This window comes from Atractosteus spatula, chromosome 3 (assembly GCF_055471065.1).
Source record: "Atractosteus spatula isolate fAtrSpa1 chromosome 3, fAtrSpa1.hap1, whole genome shotgun sequence".
NCBI classification, from domain to species: Eukaryota; Metazoa; Chordata; class Actinopteri; order Semionotiformes; family Lepisosteidae; genus Atractosteus; species Atractosteus spatula.
Window position 1 is genome coordinate 53,912,050 of NC_142708.1, and position 19,869 is coordinate 53,931,918.

Consider the following 19,869-nt stretch of genomic DNA (forward strand, 5'->3'; position numbering starts at 1 on the left):
TCAATAAAAATAGTACATATATTTAATTTAATTTGAGACAGCCTCTGATTTTTACATGTATTTTATAGGAAGGGTATTATCTTTTAGATTCAGTGAGCATTTTATGACTTGTTCGTTAGATGTTTTTAACTTTCTTTTATTATAAGTATAAAAGTAGGTTTTGTTGAAAAAAGCACAGTGGCTGTGTGTATTTCAACAAAATCTACTCTTGCACTTTTGGATGAATAGCCAGCATAAATGACCTTCACTAGGCAGGAATTAAGGAGAGGGCTTTTATGCATTCACAAAAAGATCACTGTTCTAAATGAGAAGGTAACAGTGGGTTTTGAAAAATCTAGACTTTCTTTTGCCAAGTTCTGTATAGTCAATATGGAATGATTCTCATTTAATCACCTTAATGAGTTACAGTACCTCCTATTTCATGTTAGAACCATACATATTAAAAGATAATTTGATTATGTGTATACATCTGGAATATTATCAATATAAACATTGTAATACTGTAATATATTACTATATATGTGCAATGTTACATAAGAAATACTCACAGCATTGGTAAGGTCTTTTTTGCTTTTACCATTTTTTTGAACACTTACTTCTAGGAATATTAAATGTGTATGTCATCACTGCACAACATTTTGTTCCTTTCTTCCTGTAGGCTTTATAACTTGGTTACTTAGCTGTGTCAGTCTTTGGTTTAGCCAATTATGAAAGTAGACAGAATCTTCTTGGATTGAAATAGAGATGACAGCTAAATATATTGATTACACAGGAATGGTTATACAGTCAAATCAATTTGAAAGATTAATTTTCAAATTGCAGGTGATAGTCATTCGAGGTAATGATGCATTTGGAGCTGGTAAATTGATTGAAAACTACAAATATTAATTGGTGGAGTACCACAAGGATCTGTATTAGGACTACTGCCTAATTTATATCAATGATCTCGATGCTGGTAAACATAGTGAACTAGTCAAGTTCACATATGACACCAAAAGACTGGGCAAACTGGGAATTGATATTTATTGCAGACAAGTGCAGAGTGTTAAATGCCAATAAAATAGGAAACACAGATCTTGAAGAAACTGCTTATGAAGACTATGTTGAAACATCATTTACATATAAACATACCGAGAAGCAATGGAAATGAAAAGCAAATCCAATATAAGGAAATACAGTGATGTATTCAGAAATTAAATGAAAGGGTGCTGTGTTAAAATAGTACAATACACTAGTACCTTATTTAGAATACTGTCATGTATTTTGATCACCACATTATAAAGAAATATTTGCACTCTGGAATCAATCCAGAGAAGAGTGGGCATCATACATCAGCACCAGATTATAAATATCTCATCGGGTACCATTACACTAAAGCAGTGAGGATTTTAAACAAATATTGACAGCTGATTTAACTGGACAATCAAAATTAAATATATAATTATTTAAGAAAGGAGATTATGTATATTATCAGAAAAAATAGTTTAACGTTGAAAAACATATTCCTGCATTTGGAAATTTGCATTTGGTTTGTTTCAGGCGCTCGTAAGAAAATCAGGCATATTCCTGAAAGATATTAATTTATTTCCACCATTTTTTTCAAATCCAGTATCTGTAGAATACATAGTATAGTAGTGTAGTAATAAGATGTACTGATAATATGCACTAGAAAATGCCGGCACAACCTTCAAACGTGTCATCTAAGTTTGCTACAAAACGGATGGGACGAACAGTCAGTCATGCGTTAAACTTTATTTAATTTAATCCCGCATTTGGCTAAGGTTTTGTAACGAAAAACCCATGCACACACCCCACAAAACTAGGACAGATATTTGACCGATACAAATTAACCGATGTCGGTGTTGTATTCTGCTTGCCTGCAACTTCCTGGAATGCAAATATCTCTCCTCCTCCAACGATTACGACAGCGTCAAGGTTTAGAAAAAAAGCCGACTTCATTCTGAGACCAGGCAAAGCACAAGCTGCAGACGGAAGACGTAATCATTAAGCGCACTTATTTTTTAAGTTTTATTTTTTGTAGGTGGGTAAAGATACTATTTATGTATGTGATCTGCTTTACAAGTCGGACTCTGTTTTTTAATGAAAATATTTGATTCACTCATAATTCTTAAAATTTAACACCCCGAAAAATGGTTCTACGCGTTTTGTTTCGTGCTGTCATCATGGGACCCCCAGGCTCCGGAAAAGGCACAATATCGGACCGTATAAGTAAAAGTTTTGGATTAAAACATCTTTCCAGCGGAGACGTTTTGAGAGCCAATATTAAAGCCAAAACCGGTAAGCAGTTACAAGGGTGAAAGATACACACCAAAAGCATTTGACGAGTTGTAATAGATAAATGTTACTTATTTGCTGATCAAACGCGGCAGACTTTGGTGCAGGGATACAGTTAACTTACAATAGACTTGTTACTGCTTTTGTTAGTTTAGTGCATTGTAGGTTTTGTGCCTTTGGTTTCACTTTTTAAACTTTGCAGTCTGCACCAATGATATAGCATTCAAAGCCGAATATGTAAAAACGTTTTATATCCACATAATTTTTTTTACCTCGAGCTGTAATCCAAACGTTTTTTTTCTTTACAGTTCATTTGTACAGTGCAGTTCCTTTTTATCGTATGATTTCTGAAGACATGTCTAGGTTCTAAAGCTGTTGGATATTTATTTTGCAGTTGTAGACTAAAGTCATCTGCTCTATGCAGGAACGTAAATGTGAGGAAAATATAATACAATGTAGAGGTCAAAATAACATTTAAAGACATAAGACAACTTCAAAAGTGTTCCTTTACATGTATATTTTCAAAGAAAGGCTATCATCACGCAAAGACATAATATTCACATGCATTTCATATGGGTTCATATCAGATAATTGAGAGACCTGGTTCACCATTTTGAGCTGTCGTTTAGATATTTTATTTTTGCGTTTAGATATATTATTTTTTTTGGGCTAATTTCTTGCTTAATCGTGAAAGTAATTCAGACATACAGTAGATGTGAACTACACAGTGGCACTACGGTGAGTGGTATTGTTCTGTATGTCTTGGTTCTTTGCTGAATTCAGCCACGCTGAAGTCTCCACTATCTGAGGGCTGGCCCATAGAGTATTCACTGTCATAGCATATACATTCTTGTGATCGCAGGCTTCTTCCAATTGTCTTATGAACTTTGATCCCTGTTTCGAAAGCAGATTGGGTTTTCTACTTATCAAATTATATATTTTAAGATAATGTCAAAAACATCTTCTGCCAATTGTTATGAACTTTGATCCCTGTTTCGAAAGCAGATTAGGTTTAACCTATCAAGCTACTCAGTACTCATTTGACATTTTCGTTTTACGTACATTTACGTACAGTAGCGACAGTAGGTTCTGCCCCCACCTGTTACCCCTCTGTTTTTCCAGGAATTTAGGTTTAAGGTTCTGCAAATTATGACGTTCCTTGGGTGTGAACTGCGTTGTTAATGGTCTATATTGCACCAGTTATCCTCCATCTTTCATAGATATTTTACTTGGTCGTGATCTGGATAAGGTTGTGTTTAATGCTAAAAGAACATTTTTGCCTTCTATGCTAATCTTTTACTTTAGCATAGCCTTAGAAATAGATTTTAACCCTATATCCTAATGTATCATACTTAATATCTTTAACTGTGGGCAAGGTTATACACCTGCTGTTCACAGAATGTTCTTGGCTTGAAATAACCATTTAAATTTGTTTTTATGATTATTTTTTCATTATATCACAAATGTTTTCTATTAACCCCTCAACTTATATTTTCTGATCATGAGATCTCTGCCGTAATATACTATAAAGTTGCCATAATCATTAACCTCTAAATTACTGCGTTAGGGTAGTTTTGATTCTTTCCTATTGTTTCAAACGTAAATACACCCATAATCTGCGTTTACTGTATACTTCATTTTTTCTTTATTTCTTATTGCGCGCCCGGCTCCACGAGCTATTGAGCTACTGATTGCTTCAAGTTGAGATCATTCCACAAATGCAGTATTTGCCTTAACAATTGTCTGTCATTACCTGTGATTATAAAGACCTTAATGTTGGCCTTTTTACAGAACAGTCCCGTTTCACTTAAGGCCTAGGACTTGTAGAGAATTAATGTAATTTGGTTTGACCAAAACGTCCTTCTGGAAAGCTTTTTATATTCGATACTGTGAGGTCGATTGTACAAAAAGAACTAACAACAGGTAGTGTTAGCCAAGCCAAAGTGCTGTATGCAACTTAAAACCTTATCTTGTTTCTAGATATAAGTTTAGTAACGTAGTTAAGACTGAACACCCGTGTAGAACGCGTTTTTTAAATATCTGGCATTGGAATACCCGTAGTGCACTTTTATGCACGAATGGTGTATCAAACTAAACTTCAATGTGCCCAAACACTGCGCAAAATTCGATTCTCTGGACCCAGAACAAGGGTGCTATCGTGACACTTGTGTCAACCCCCTGAGTGCACTGACGAGTCCTAAGTGAGAAACAGGATTTTAGGCTGTGTAGATCATTGTCGATCTGTCACCAAAGTGATTTAAATTTTAGATTATAAACAACAAGAATAAAACAATATAAATATACTGTAGAAAACTAGTTTCTTAATAAATGAAATAAGAACCGACTAAGTGGTAATTGGCTTTCTGTGCTACTGCAGTTTCAGCTTGCGGTCTCTTAGTTGCAATTGAATTTCTTTATCCTGCTCTGGTCCTTTCACATACTAATTACTGTTGTAGGGATAGAGGAGTTTAAAGGGACGTGCCGTTGCTGCGCTGTCAGGACCGAAGGAATGTCGCACAATGGCGCGCTGTGAGTGCACTGCTAATGGAGCTTGGTTGTAGCTTTTTTCAGAAACGCGTGGTAAAGTTGGCTTGGCAAAAAGCGCAGATCTTTAATATGGTAAACTTTAGATGCATATGAATTTTGATAAAACTTTGAAGTTTTCAGTCTTCGTATTGATTTTTTAAGTCGCACTTTGTACGACGGTTAGAAGCGCAGGGTATGTGGAAAGTGTATACTAAATCAACTCGGTGACAAATATGGGCCTATAAAAGCAACGATGGATTGTAAACCTATTTAAAATATCTATTTCATTAATACCAAACACCTACAGAATCCATTTGAAGCAGTTTTAACAGATTTTGAACACACAGGTATTTGGTTAATTGGTTAATTAAAGTTTAAGTCGTATTTTTTTTTAATGGATGGCAGGACGAGTAGGGAACATCATTTACTTTTGAGAACTCAATGTCAGGTAGGGCCAAAGCATTTTATTTCTTAAGGCCTTGGTTTGCATATTTAAAACTACAGAGTCTAATAAGGAAATTAGAGTAATTTTTGGAAATTCAGGCATGTGGAATGACTCAGTCATCAGTATTCTGTGTTAAGGCAGGAGAACTGTGAGAAACAATAACAAATAACACTGAAACACTGTATTCAGAAATAAATAGAAATAATAATGCCAGGGCACTATGGCTATACATATACTATATGTGCTAAATATGGAGAGTGGAGAGAAAAAAGAATTCCACTAAGTTTTTCTCCAAGAACACCATCTTATATTTAGGTGTTGAATAATGTATGTCTGCTACAACGATAATTTGGCAAGGAGCCTACAGTACTTCTTTATACATCTGAGCATTTGCCGAACAATTTATGCGACATTCCTTGCTTAATGTAGGAAGCAAGGCTGAACTACAACCATAGCTAGAGTGCGTTCATCACACAGGGACAACGTAGAGATACCAGTTACCCCAGCCAGCACATCTCTGGAGAGAGGCAGAAAAGATAAGAGGACAGGGTAACAACTTGTGCCAGCATGGAGGAAACATGCAAACACCAAATGAAGACACTTCAGGACCAAATCTGAGAAAATGTCCTTCCAAAAATAGGTTCTTCAGAAACAGGTGGTCAAGAGATCCTCACAAAGGACATCACTTTTTTTTTTATAAACCTAACAGTTTAATTTCAGTGGAGTATGGAAGAGTAATTTAAACTGGAAGGAGAATGTAGAAATACAGGTGTTGGGAAAGAGCTTTGTGAAGTTCAAATGTAAAACTGAAAACACTTTAACGTATTCCATTTTAAAATACAAATTAAACTGATAATATGCATAACAGATGGGAAATTACCCAATACACACAGGTGCTTTCAATTTGAAGGTTATTGTACAGTATGTTTGTGTTTGACATAATTCTCAGAAAGACCTTGGCTTCACCTATGTAGTCAAATCAAACTCCAACTCCATATGCAGGGACTGAATCTATTTATACAAAAATATCTATTAATTTATTGTTTACATTCTAAACAACAGTATTTTTCAATATCTTTAATACATTCTGTTTTAAGCAATTAAGATATTTTATGCTGTATTTTGCTAAACATGCAGTGGTGTGATTAAGACTAAAGTAAGGATTTAAAAGGAATTGGAAGTATTCTTACTGTCTGCTTTTATAGTGGCCTCCTTGAAGTCTGTGTAGAACATGCATTTCCACGGTCTCTGGTTTTCCTCCTGTCACTGTCTTTGTTTCATGTTTTATTTATCATGTCCTGACCACTGCAAAGCAGAAAACACACTGGAAGTGTATTTACCAATGAAAGCACTGTGATCTGTCCTCAGCTAACCTCGCGATTTGGTCTGGATGACCATATTCACAATTTGCAGATTACAATCATTCTAATCATCAGTCTCAGAGAAGACTTTCAGAAAGTCCTAGATTCTAGAATGCATTCACTTTCTACATGCATGCCAATGGAATTTGTGAGAAACAGATACAGGTTTTCTATTGCAACTTTCTAAAGCAGTGTAATTAAAATGTGTGTCTGGGGTATTTTTATTTGATGGGGAAGGGGCTGTGTTGTGGGGAGAAATAGATTGAAGGAAGGCACAGAAGTTGCTGGTGACATCTTTTATTTCTGTCATTGTAGAAATAGGGCTCCTGATGAAGTCCTGCATTGATCAGGGCCAGCTGGTTCCTGATGATGTCATTTCAAGGTTAATATTGCAAGAGCTGAAGACCATGGAGCAACACAACTGGCTGCTTGATGGTAGGAGGATTATGGAAAATTGTATGCGTGTTCCCTTTCCTTCATAATGCGAAATACCATACTAACCAATACAAGATATCTGAAGTGAATGTCTTTCCTCACTTCAACAAGTTTGAAGGCATTTAATGTCCTGGAAAGATTTATAAGTTACATTTGCAGGGAAATGACAAGTTTCTCCTTAAAATGATAAATAAAGTAGTAGTTATAGAATTTAGTGTATGACATGTGTGATCATGTTAATACATCTCAAAACATTATTTTTAAAAAGGGAAAATGTTGAGGTGTTCTTACTGTAGGTGGTAGGAAATGGCTGTAAGTGGTAGGAAAATAATTCCTTACTTATATAGCACTTTTGTGGATACTTCATTCAAAGTGCTTTATGGTTAATGGGGACTTCCCTCCACCACTAATGAGCAGTACCCACCTGGATGATGCGACGGCAGCCATAGTGCACCAGTAGACTCACCACACACCAGCTATCAGTGGGGAGGAGAACAGAGTGATGAAGCCAATTCATAGTTGTGGATTATTAGGAGTTCATGACTGGTAAGGGCCAATAGGAAACTTGGCCAGGATGCCTGGGTAACACCCCTTCTCTTTTTGAGGAACACCCTGGAACTTTTAAGAACCACAGAGACCCAGGACCTTGATTTTATGTTTCATCTGAAGGACAGAGCCTTTTTAGAGCATAGCGTCCCCGTCACTATACTGGCCCCACTGACACCACATCATGCAGCAACCTTAGTTTTTCCCAGGAGGTGTCCCATCAAGGTACTGACCAGGCTCACACCTGCTTAGCTTCGGTGGTTTGTCAGTTGTGAGTTGCAGGGTAATATGGTTGCTAATTGCATTTTGTTTATGAAATGTGAGACTACAGTATTTCTCATATGAGAGACTAGACCTGCTGTGGGGATTGGCTTATATTTCCAAACCAGTGCATGGGGTGGTAATTTAATTTAGTGTTACCACTGGTATTGAACTGCACCCTGAATCCTGGTAGCACAGCACAAGATTACCCACCAACCTGTTTTCTTCTCCTCCTTCAGAATGCCACTTTTGCTTTTGCTAGTTCACTGCTGCTGGATGTGTGAATACTTGTACATAAGCTCTTGCATACATATTTTTTTCTTGTTTGTTGGTAAATGCCAGTTGATGTTTTTACATATAATGAGGTAATGGCATCCTGACAGGTTTTGAAAATTACTGTGGTGATGAAGGTGCTTATTGGGAAATGTGAGTATCCGATCTATTTCTTTTGAGAAGGTCTACTTTCTCAAACTCAAGAGTTTGAGTAACTTTAACAAAAACATATATATATATAAGTGGCCATTCATTTATTTAGGTTTTATAGGTAGATTATACCTATTTAGGTAGATTATAATAAAAATCATCGTAAAAGAGATCAGCTTAGTCTTCTTAGTTCTTGTGAAATCTACATACAAGACAAAAAAACAGTTTTGCCTTTTTTGTGTTTGCCTAGTATTACATAATCATGTACTCCTCTTATCTCATTGTGATAAAGTCTTCTTGACTATTTGCAAACTTCACACTTTGCTACTGTTTCATGAAGGTAGTGAACAAACTAACAAAGGTTAAAGATGTCAGATGAGTACATATTTGTGCTTTATCAGCATTTTGAATTTCACAAAAAGGGGATTTAAGTTGCTACCACTATGTCATCTTCAAGAATTTGCTAACCTTTTCATGTCAAATGCTTTTTACCTGCTCAGGGTTTCTGTTTTCGGTTTCACTGCCATATGGCTTCAAGCTCGGTTACCAAACCAAAACTCTTCATATTATTTGCCCCTTAGTCCTTAATTTAATGAAGCAACAACTCTTTCTCTTCTTGATCCTGTCATTCAGAAAGACCCAAGTTTGTTTTAGACTCAGGTGTATGAAAGCCATTTGAACAGAGGAGTTTGTTAGGGTTTTTTTATCATATAGATAGCATCTGCTATTAGTGGCCTGCGTCTGGAGGCTATCAGAAGATGACAAAGTAGTTAAAAGCTGCATTCATAGAAACTTAGCAGGCAAAGCATGTATATTTTTAGAAAAATGTAGTTGATTGATTTTTGACAACACATATTTGGCATCATTTTGATTAATTTATCATTCATGACTAGCTGTGATACACATCTTTCAGCAACAGCCTCAGTTTTCCTTTTATAAAGGAAAAGATAAGCTAAAGTATAATAAAAACTTTGGGCTTGACTTATACATCCTTATTTACATAGTAAATGCTATGTGTACCGCCATTTTGGCTCTTGAGCTCCTAGAGAAGACTGCAAGTGCTATTTATGTGGAATGATGTTAATAAACAGAGGATCCTTTTCCCCCCCTGATCAGGGTTCCCTCGCACTGTGACGCAGGCAGAGTCTTTGGACAGCGCCTATCGCATAGATACTGTTATCAACCTTGATGTGCCTTTTGGGACCATTAAGGAACGCCTAACCTCACGGTGGATCCATCCGGCCAGTGGAAGAGTCTACAACACCAACTTCAATCCTCCAAAAATTCCTGTGAGTTGACTGATGGAAGGTTTAGTAAAGTTGTCACCCAGCTGTGCTTTCAGTGTTGGACCAATTAGTGAAATGTTTTGGATAACCCTAAGATGTACACTGAATGCATCAGTTCTCTTACGGAGTTTTGTATAAACGTTTGGTATTTATTACATGAAATATTTTATTTTAGAATTTCTGTTATTTTTTCAGTATCATTTAAATAGTTTCAATTTTTTTAGTTATTAGCAGTTTACATTATAGGAGGCAAGGGATGTTTTATATACTGTATATAATGGACGAAGCCAGAGGAAAAAAAATTCTACTTGTTCACAGAAGATGAATGCATCTATTTTTAATATTCACATTCATGCCCTGCCCCTCTGTACAGACCTGATTTATTTCACTCTACCACAAGAGGGTTAGTACATAAGGACATAAGAATGGTTTCAAGCAGGGAAAGGCCTTTCATCCCATCTTGCTCATTTTGTACTTTTGTAGCTAAATTAGTCTAAACCTTGTCCACCTGCCTCTTGAAGAACAGAGAATTTGAGCCTTATACCTGGCTGGAAAATGTCTTCCTGACACCCACACTCTTTGTGTATAGACGTGATTCCAATCCACCAGCCTAAATTAATTCCCATTTAGTTTCCAATATGTGATTGCATGTCATTGTCTTGCTGTTTAATCTGAAGTAGTCTTCTGGGCTGACCCTGTATGTACCCCCTTAGGATTTTTTGTATTGATATTTGTCTATGGACTCATCTTAGACACCTTGTAAGTTGATCCTACATTGTGTCACCCAGGTGTTTGCTGGACATTTCTAGTGTATGAATTGAGTCTCCCCTCCAATATGTTAACCCGCTTTGTGATCTTTTGGCTATAGAAATCTTTATACAGAAGCAAGCACTTTAATCACATAAGTTGACCTTAAATTCTCCTTTGTTCTCGACAAAAGAGATTTACAGTAGTTCCTTTAATCATTCATATTGTTCTTTGAGCTCTTTCCTTTGGCAGTGTGGTAAAGGAACCATTTACAATGCAATACTCTAAATAAGGTCTTACTAAAAGCTTTTACAGTGACTTGAATATAGCTCCTCCTGCTCCCTTTAATTGCTTCCTGTGTTTTGTTAAAAAAAGAGCATATACAGTATAGAATCTGTACTGTATGAACACCAAGATCTCATTCATGCATGTTTTCTGAAGCATGATTGTAGCTCTCTGACTGTACAATAAACACAGGTCCTGTTTGAGCCTGTGAACCTGATGAATGGTTCTTGCTGAGCTACCGATGACCAGCTGTCATTATAGCACTGTAAGAAATATCTTTAGATTATGTCTGAGCTGGTATTCTGTGGTCTAACCTAGGGCTGGGCGATATGGCCAAAAACATTATCACGATAAAAATTTTCATATCAGTCGATATCGATAATTATCACAATAAATATCAAATCATTATTTCTTTCAAGTTTAAAGGCAGATTTTTTCTCCTGAGTGAAAGTTGAAGAAACCAGACAGTTAATTGGTAAATTAAACAACTCTTTATTTTAAGAACACAACAAACACTTGCCAAACAGCAGAAACATTAAACAAATCTGAGGTAGAGAGTATTCAAGTCTTTTTTTATGTCAAAATATGCATGAGTAAAATTTACAAAATAAATATCTTAATAGAAAAATTAAATACTACAGTGTGATAAAACACACATAGAAGATGGCTCAGACTGCAAAGTTTAAAGTGCTCTGTTTTATGTCTGATCGTAAAAAGCCAAAATATCTCCAAATATAACCAAGTTGAATGACCTTTTCTGTCGACGATGTCATCGTCCTTCGAGCTGGTCGTTGGCAGCACTACATTTGCTTCAGTGTCGCTCTTTTCTCCACTCTAACTACAATCCTGTCAGCCACCACTGTGTGGGTAAACAACACCCCGTTAGCTGCCCGGTCTGCAACACGCACGCACACTCGTGCAGTATTTTGTGCGCATGCAGCATAAACATATATATCGAACATTTATTGAACTTTTGTTAAAATTATATCGAGGAAAATTATATCGCGATAATTATCGTTATCGAATTATCGCCCAGCACTAGTCTAACCACTGGAAAATGGTAGAAAATGTGGAGTGGTGTAATGCCATCCAAGTGACTTTGTATGTCATTATACTGTAGCTTTTTAAACACTCAGTTTCATAAGCCCAGAGAAAACAGATTAAATGGCTGTGAGTTCAGACAGGATTAAAACACGAGACACTGTCTTCAAATCTAGTGCATTGGTGAGCAAACAGATAAAATATAGGCCTGGTGAAATGTTTCCTTTAGGACAGACCTTTGCTCTCTATCCACCAATTAAAGCAGGGCAAACAGCTCTTTGGCTGTGAACAAGAGACTGTGCATAGGTAAATAGTCTGGGAGTGCTTGTAGCAGGTAAATATTCACATAGCAGTGTGCCTGTGTTCTGCTACAGTAAATAAAAGGAAAATGAATGTCATTGGAGGTCTCTCTGATGCAACATGATGCACTGCTTGGCTGTACCCACACTGTTGATGCCAGGTGTAGTATTGCTGGGAGTAAATACTAGTAGTTATTTTGTAATACAGAGGGAGTCATGCCATAGTGTGTTTTGCTTCTTTCACTTTTATGTTTGGATTCCCATATGAACCTGACCAATCTCAGGCTTTTGAAGCAGAGTTATCAGAATTGTGTTGTGGATTTTCTGTGCCTGCTGCTCGATAGGCATGACAGCTGTTTTACTTAGAGCTGAAGGTCAGTTGATTGCACAGAGATCTCTTGGCATGCTCTTCTGAAGGTACAGATTACACAGCTAGATTAAATGAACCACATGTGACAACTAAATACTGTATTTCATATTTTACCAGATGCTGTACATGTAGAGTAGTTTTAGCTGTGACTCTCTGCAGTGAGCATATGTCTATATTTATTGCTGTAAATACTGAAGGAGTAAGAACACAAGTAGTTAGTAGTTAATTGGACGTCGTGAAATGTATTGGCTTCCACACCATTGCCTAAGTGTGTAACTTGTTCCATACTCCTACGACTCTTTGGGTAAGGAAGTGCCTCCTCTTCTTGGTTACATGCTTTATTCTCATATAGAATTTAACTGCTTTTTCCAGTTTACCCATTGGGTGAGCTGATTTTGAAATGATGGCTAGGTGTCAGCAACTATGTAGCTTTGTTTTTGCATTGTTATCGGGCTTTATTGAGGTTATTTGCCTTGGTGTGTTACAGTGCATTAAGTATAGACAGATTTTGAGACCATCTCTACCTTTTGGGTCTAGTAGCTTAAAACACTTACAATTGGATAAAACAGATTGAAAGGTTTTGTTTGAAACTGAATTGCATTTATCAAAAACTAAAGGAAAGTGAAGAAGAACCAACAGCTTCACACGAATGAAGAGCTATCTATATATCTTTTTGCTACCTATACAGTTTTTATTGGTTAATTTATCTTTTGGAATTATTATTTAATTTATATTATTTATATTTGGCCTTCTGTTATAATCAAACACTTTATCTCAACTGTTGACAAAATTGTCAGGTGTAACAGGTTTTAAGTCTTTTTGTAGTATGATGAGAGGTGTTAAAAAAGCAACTATTGCTATTGGTTCTAATACACCAACTATGTAACTGAGAGTTGGGGTGGAACAGAAACTTCAGGAACTGAGTATGAGACCTCTGACCCGTAAAAACGTGCGAGTGATGGTTGTACTTCTAAGTTAACGAATGGTACTCAAAAATAAATGCTGGAATGAAGCAATATAATCTTCCATTTTTAAACTTAATTGCACAAAAGCTATTTATTATTGCAAAAGAATAACTTGGCAGCTTTAAAAAATCTCACCAGCAGTAAGATCACAGTGTAAGTGTGTGTACTGGTGAAAATATTTGACAACCATGAAGTAGAACTAGTTGATGTGTGTGTGGAAGGGACATGTGTGACTCTGTGTTTATGTTTTTATTCTTGATATTCTTGATTTTTGAAGAACCCTTCACATGGCTTACTTTCTTCCTTTAAGGCTGTGTTATTGGTGTAGGTTTATAAAGCAAGCAAGGGAATTTCCTTTTTTATACCTTTGAAGAAAGACCCAGGTTGACAGGCGTGATATGAAAATGCCCTCATTCAGTGTTCCTTGTGAGAAGATGCTCTATGATTGTGTTGTATCTCTGTATGCACAGGGTCTGGATGATGTCACGGGTGAGCCTCTGACACAGAGGAATGACGACACACCTGAAACAGTCACCAAGAGACTAAAGGCATATGAAACGCAAACTCAGCCAGTCCTCGACTATTACAGGTACCACCATTCCTGAAACGGGAATTTCTTGTGTAATTTGTTAACGTAGCAAAAGTGCTAAACATCTTTAATTTCATACCGCATGCCGAACCTGTCTTGATAGACAAATGTAAACTTTTCTTGTCTAATTTAACAACAAAACAGTGAGTAATGAGTAATATTATTTAATACAAAGGAAATGTAAACTCTGCCCTCAAACTGAAACTACCATGTATATATTAGGATTCAGAAAAAATATAAAAGTATCAATAACATTTATTAGTAGTTAATACCACAGTGTAGAGTATGAGGTTTTTTTAATTGTAATTTTGTATACCAAGCCTTTTCCACTGCTATTTCTAGTACAGCTTGATTTACTGTATGTCCTCATTTTAGGATATAATGAAAACTAGGACACTTCAAGAACTTTATTACTATTCTCTAATACAGTATATGGTTTCTAGTTACAGGAGCCAGACACTTTTGTATTTCCCCAAATATTATTTTTAGAAAAATGGAGATCTTGCAAAAGCATCATCTCAGTATAAAGTCTGAGTTTATGATCTCTTTGCAAAGATTAACATAAAGGCCACTGAAAGATTAGACATATGTCTAACCATTCAGACATATGTTGTGACTTTGTAATTGATGGCAGTCCACCAAGAAAAACCAAACCTTCAATTTTGTTTTATTATAGGAATTATTTGTGTTATTAAGACTATTGAAATGCACACTCTAAGGTTAACTTACATATACTAATTTTGGATAATCACAGCATCTACAAAACCCAAACAAACTAATATATTTTAATAAAAGATTATGAACAGTAATTTAAGTAAAACAAAAAAAACTTCAGGTTGACTTCAGGTAAAAAGTGACCTTAACTATCTAAGAAGCAACAGTAAGTATGGTCGAGCTGTTCAGAACCAGTTTCTAAGTTTTGCTGGATAAAGTTAAAGAATAAATTAGGAAAATGGTGGATTCACTTGAAACTAAATATCAAAGAATGCACTAACTGAACATCTCTATCAGGTATTTTTTGTACTAGAGGTTTGAAAGGGTAGGCTTGACCTATGGAGATAATGAAAAAAATTGATAAAACTTAAGAAGCATGTTCGCTTACAGTACCTTTGGAGCTAAACTTGTCCTTGTACTGCACTTTTGATCCATTGCTAGTAGGAATCACCTGTTTCAGAGACAGATAGTAATATACATAGAAGTTCTCCAGATGCCAAAATTGAAGTCAAATTATTTAAATGCTCTAAACAGTCCCTCCTCTCCATTTTTTTTCTGAGAAAACCAGATACGACTCTTATCCAAAGAGCTCTTGGTTTATCGAGATCATTTGCTGTCTACAGTACAAATTGAGGCAGCAGCACTGAAGACGCTAAATTTCCATAACATCACTAATTGCTAAGAGAGAAATGTTATATTAAATTTATTTGAAAGAGAGGATTTCAAAAGCTTGGGATGTTTAGAGCTTCATTTGGTAAGATAAGAATTGGACACTAGGCTCTGGACAGCATGCCAGTCCACTGCAGGACATACACATATACTGGTACACAAGAAAAATGTCAAGACACCAGTGAACTTAGTCAGCATGTCTTTGCAATGTAGGAGGAAACCAGAGCACCTGGCAAGTATCCATGTGAAGGCTCCCCAGTCCAAAAACTGATCCCAGGACTCAAATGCTGTGAGACAGCACTGCCATCTAACACACCACTGTACTTCCTGCAGCTTGCAGTAGTAGTGATACTGTTTATAAACTATTGTGGCAATATCTGTAAGACCTTTAACCATGACCTTAAACTTTGGCTTAATAGAAAAACTTATCTTAGTCACAATCTTGAGCCTGAAATTAATCTGGACTTTTTCTATTACCTCTGTGACTTACTCTGTTCATAGTTCTAACCCTAGAAAAGGCCTTGTTGCCTTCAGTTTTGCTACAGTAAATGCAAACCTAATCGTAACCTTAAACCTGATTCAGAATCCGAATCAGGCAGCACATACTTGGTAACAGTTTCACATATATAGCATTTACTATTTATTACTTAATACCAAAGAGGCTAGATGGGCCAAACAGCCTCATCTCATTTGTAATATTTCTTATGTTCTTTTTAGCCATTCAGAGTATATGGTGTGGTTTCCCATTGTCCTGTCTGTCAAATGTCACTGCTTCACAGTGTGTCATGTTATAATTTCTTGAATAGCGCAACTAACTTTAAAAAACACTTGAAAACAAAGGAATCATGAGATTTATAAAAATCCAAACCATAATCCAGCTACAGTACTTTGACTACTAAATACAGAGCCTAATTTTAAATTAAACATTATCCTAACTTTCTTCCTGGATCTTTACCCTAAACTGTAACTTAACTGTAAACCCTAACCCTAAAATGCTGAATGAGGATTTTATTTTTATTTTTTACTTTCCTGTCTTGCTTGATATGGCAGAATCTTCATACGTCTATATACTGATTTTAGTGAATTCAGGGTAGCATGGTGGTTAGCACTGCTGCCTCTCAGTTGTGTTTAATTCAAGACTGGGGTGTCATCTGTGTGGAGTATGTTCAAGTGTGCTTTCTCTAGGTGCTCCTTTTTCTTCCCACTTCCCAAAGACTCGACTAGCTAATCTCAGTTGTCTCCATGGAGTTTGATCCTTGGTCCCCATTAATCTTAACGAACAAGGCTTGGATTGCTGTATCCTAGTCATAAGCTTAGGTAAAAAAAATAGGTAGAAAGTATCTAGCCATTGTCAGCTGGAGAAATTCACACACACGCACACAAGTATTATTCATTTTACTTGTCTTGTCTCCACAGAAACAAGGGTATATTGGAGACCTTTTCAGGAACAGAAACCAATAAGATATGGCCACACGTCCATGCTTTCCTGTCGAAAAAAGTCTAGGATGGGGTCGGTATGGCTTCTGGGAAGGCATGCCAATGAACATGTTTAAAGGGAATAATGGCTTCACTTAAGAGGAGTCCACCTCTAGCATGGGGCCAAGTTCTCACTCCTGTGTGCTGCCAATTATAGCATTACTGTTTGATTCAGAAAAAAAACCTCTATGATCAAAATATATATCACAGTGTTCTTAATTTTATTTTTAATAACTCCGGAATATTTCACTGATTTAATAATATTTTTGTGTTGTTTTGTAATGCAGACAAACACGAGTGATCATGTATAGTCTTAAAGGTATCCTGCCTGAGATCTGCACAATCCAGTGAAAGGAATGCCATTGTACAAATGTACTGTAACTTGTATTAAATTCTAATGATGGTAGTAAGGAAGAGGTGACTTACAAATGAATTGTGAAGTAATTGAACACAAGTCTTTAAAATGATTTTCCCTTTAGTTTGCATACAAGTGTATGCCTGCCTGCCACTATAGAATGTTTTACAGTAAATAGAGATATGCAAATATTAAATCTGGACTCCAAATATGATAACACATATGATATAATGTAGCACAGTTGATCCTGACATGCATTCCATTTTATTAATGAAAAGCTTTGGTTTACGATAAAATGATTATGTACCTTTTGAGACAAAATGATTGTACTGGTTGTAATAGTCATACTCGAGGGAATCTGACCGTCTTTAATAGTTTCGTACTTTCAAGTTTCAGCCTTTTGTAATTGCCTTCAGTTGTTTGCAGTAGTTTAAAACAATTGTAGATAAGCCTTAATGAACTTCCTTTAAGAGTCATAACTTACTCAGTACTGATTGTTCCTATGGCATTTCCCATTGCTCATGTCTTTTGTTACTGTGTCCTTTTTCTACAGCAAACAAGTCTCATAGCCTGGTGGTGGGTTACAGTCAGGCAGTATTTCTTGGTGTACAATATATATTTTTACAATACCTAATCTATTAAAGTGTCACAACAGATAAAAGATGTGTGATGGGTGTTTAATGCAAGATTTGTGTAAAATAACCGAGTTGGATGAGACTGAAAAAGAAAATATATCTATTTTTACAAGTTTTTGATGAATCGCAGTTATCATTTCTTATTGCTGGTCATGATGTACCCATATATCAGCTGGATTGTGTTCCACATGGGCCCCTAATCACTAGTGTTAATTGGAACTTGTAAGCGATCTGCTTGCCGTTTTAGATGTCTTTTTCTGTAGTCAAAAATACCCTAAGACAGAAATTTAAGCAAGGAGAATATCCCTCCTCAACTGGCAAATTCAGAATTTCATCCAAAATGTGTGAGTAAACTTCTCTTAACAGGTGATCTATTTGTGATAAACAGACATGGGTAGGAATGACACTGTATCACATACTCCCACAGTGAGTCAGTGTTTTTCCTTCTGTTTAAGTTCACTTGGTTAATTGGTTACTAGCACATCTGAATTAGGGCAGTCCTGAAACTCACAAGTTTAACATTTAAGGTGAACGTTATTTTTTTAATATTTAATGAATGTGAGTAGGGCAGAATTTTACTGTCTCACCCAGTGGTCATAATAAACTTAAATTCTGTTAACATCTAACATAACATAAACATAATGTTAACATAAAATTAACATATTTTTGGGACCTGAATAATATATGTGTAAAAAGTCAAGAATCCACCTCTATCTGATATAGCTGATAGATATGCATGTTCTATATGGTGTCAAGACTGATCTCATTATAAATTGCTGGATGTGGTTGTAATACTAATTGTTTTTTGTCAAGTGTACATCTTAAAATGTACTGCATAGCAAGTCAATAGAATGGCATTTTCTGTTTAACGAAAATCTAAGCTTAGCTTTTAATTGGTCAAAGTAAGGATACCATTTTACAGTACACTGGTTGTCAAAAAGGAGCAAGCACTCAAGCATTTGCATCACACCACACTCATTTCTGGCTTTCAGTTTTGGATTTGCCTTCATGGTCTTAATCCGTTTTGGTTTAGGTAAATATTTGGGTACAATTTGTTGTTAGTTGCTTTTTTGTTTTGTTTTGAATACCAGCATGTCATTAGTTAGATATTATGAAATATACTGAGATTTCCTTTGTCTTGATTAAATGAATGACAAAGATCAAGTTTTTATCATCTTCAAATTACTTTGGGGATTTTTTCTACATCTTGATTGGTAGAATCAAGAATCAAGATTGGTAGTAACACCATGGGCAGTCGGTGGAAGCTTCTGTTCAAAGAGGCATTGCAGTTACATTCCTCAGGATAGCCCTGTTGGAATAATGAAGAATGTAACCCAGTTGGAAATGAGGTCTTATAGTTCTTAAAATCACAATTCTTTTCTTTTTCTGTTAGCTGACCCCTAACCCTGCAAACCATCCCTCCTAATTTAGTTGTACAGTAGTTCAGTTGTGATACCACTGAGGTCTGAAATGTTTATACATTTAAAATAACTAATAATTTGCTTAATTAGACCATTTCATTGTTGTCAGCTCTTGCACAGCTGTAATTCACATAAGGGTGCAATTAATAAAGTGCACCCTTTCTTAAGTACAGAGTAAAATACATACCATTTCTGTTGGTTAAAACTCTGAAAAGATGTAGATTCTTCTTTTACAAAAAACAGACACAGTTGCCACAGACTCAAATAAGTGCTTGTTGTTTTAGATATGCAGAATTACCGTAAATTAAAATACTGTCCTTTCCATGCCTTAACTTTACATTTAATGTGCTTAACATTGTACACTTGTTAAATACAAAATATAACGAAGTGCTAAAAGTTAATAATGCTAATCCAAAGGTTTAAGACCGCTGAAGAAATGTATTTGTAAAATGACACTATAGATTCCATCACCTCTTTTTTTGTATGAAATCATTTATTTGTATTTCTGAAATAAAATTTCCCTCCTGATTTTTTTAAAGTGGTGTCAGGCAATTCATGAACAGAATGTGAACACTCTTAATAGGCTTTCTGCAACCCCAGTACATACTAAATACATCCCATCTGTTTGAATGATTGGTTGATTGTAAAAAAAACTACATCGTCATGGAATAAACCCTTGCTGTTTATAGGTCAGTAGATGAACAGCTGGCTTGTAGCTGTTCAAC

At 35.9% G+C, this 19,869-nt stretch overlaps 1 protein-coding gene across 1 annotated transcript; it reads left to right on the forward strand.

The window, feature by feature from the left end:
* Positions 1-1,939: 1,939 nt before the first annotated feature.
* ak3 (adenylate kinase 3) lies at positions 1,940-19,682 on the forward strand. Its single transcript, XM_088909841.1, has 5 exons — positions 1,940-2,298; positions 6,943-7,062; positions 9,409-9,581; positions 13,756-13,874; positions 16,674-19,682. The coding sequence occupies exons 1-5, from the start codon at positions 2,151-2,153 to the stop codon at positions 16,759-16,761; spliced, it is 648 nt and encodes a 215-aa protein (XP_088765967.1). The 5' UTR covers positions 1,940-2,150; the 3' UTR covers positions 16,762-19,682.
* The last annotated feature ends 187 nt before the right edge of the window (positions 19,683-19,869 follow it).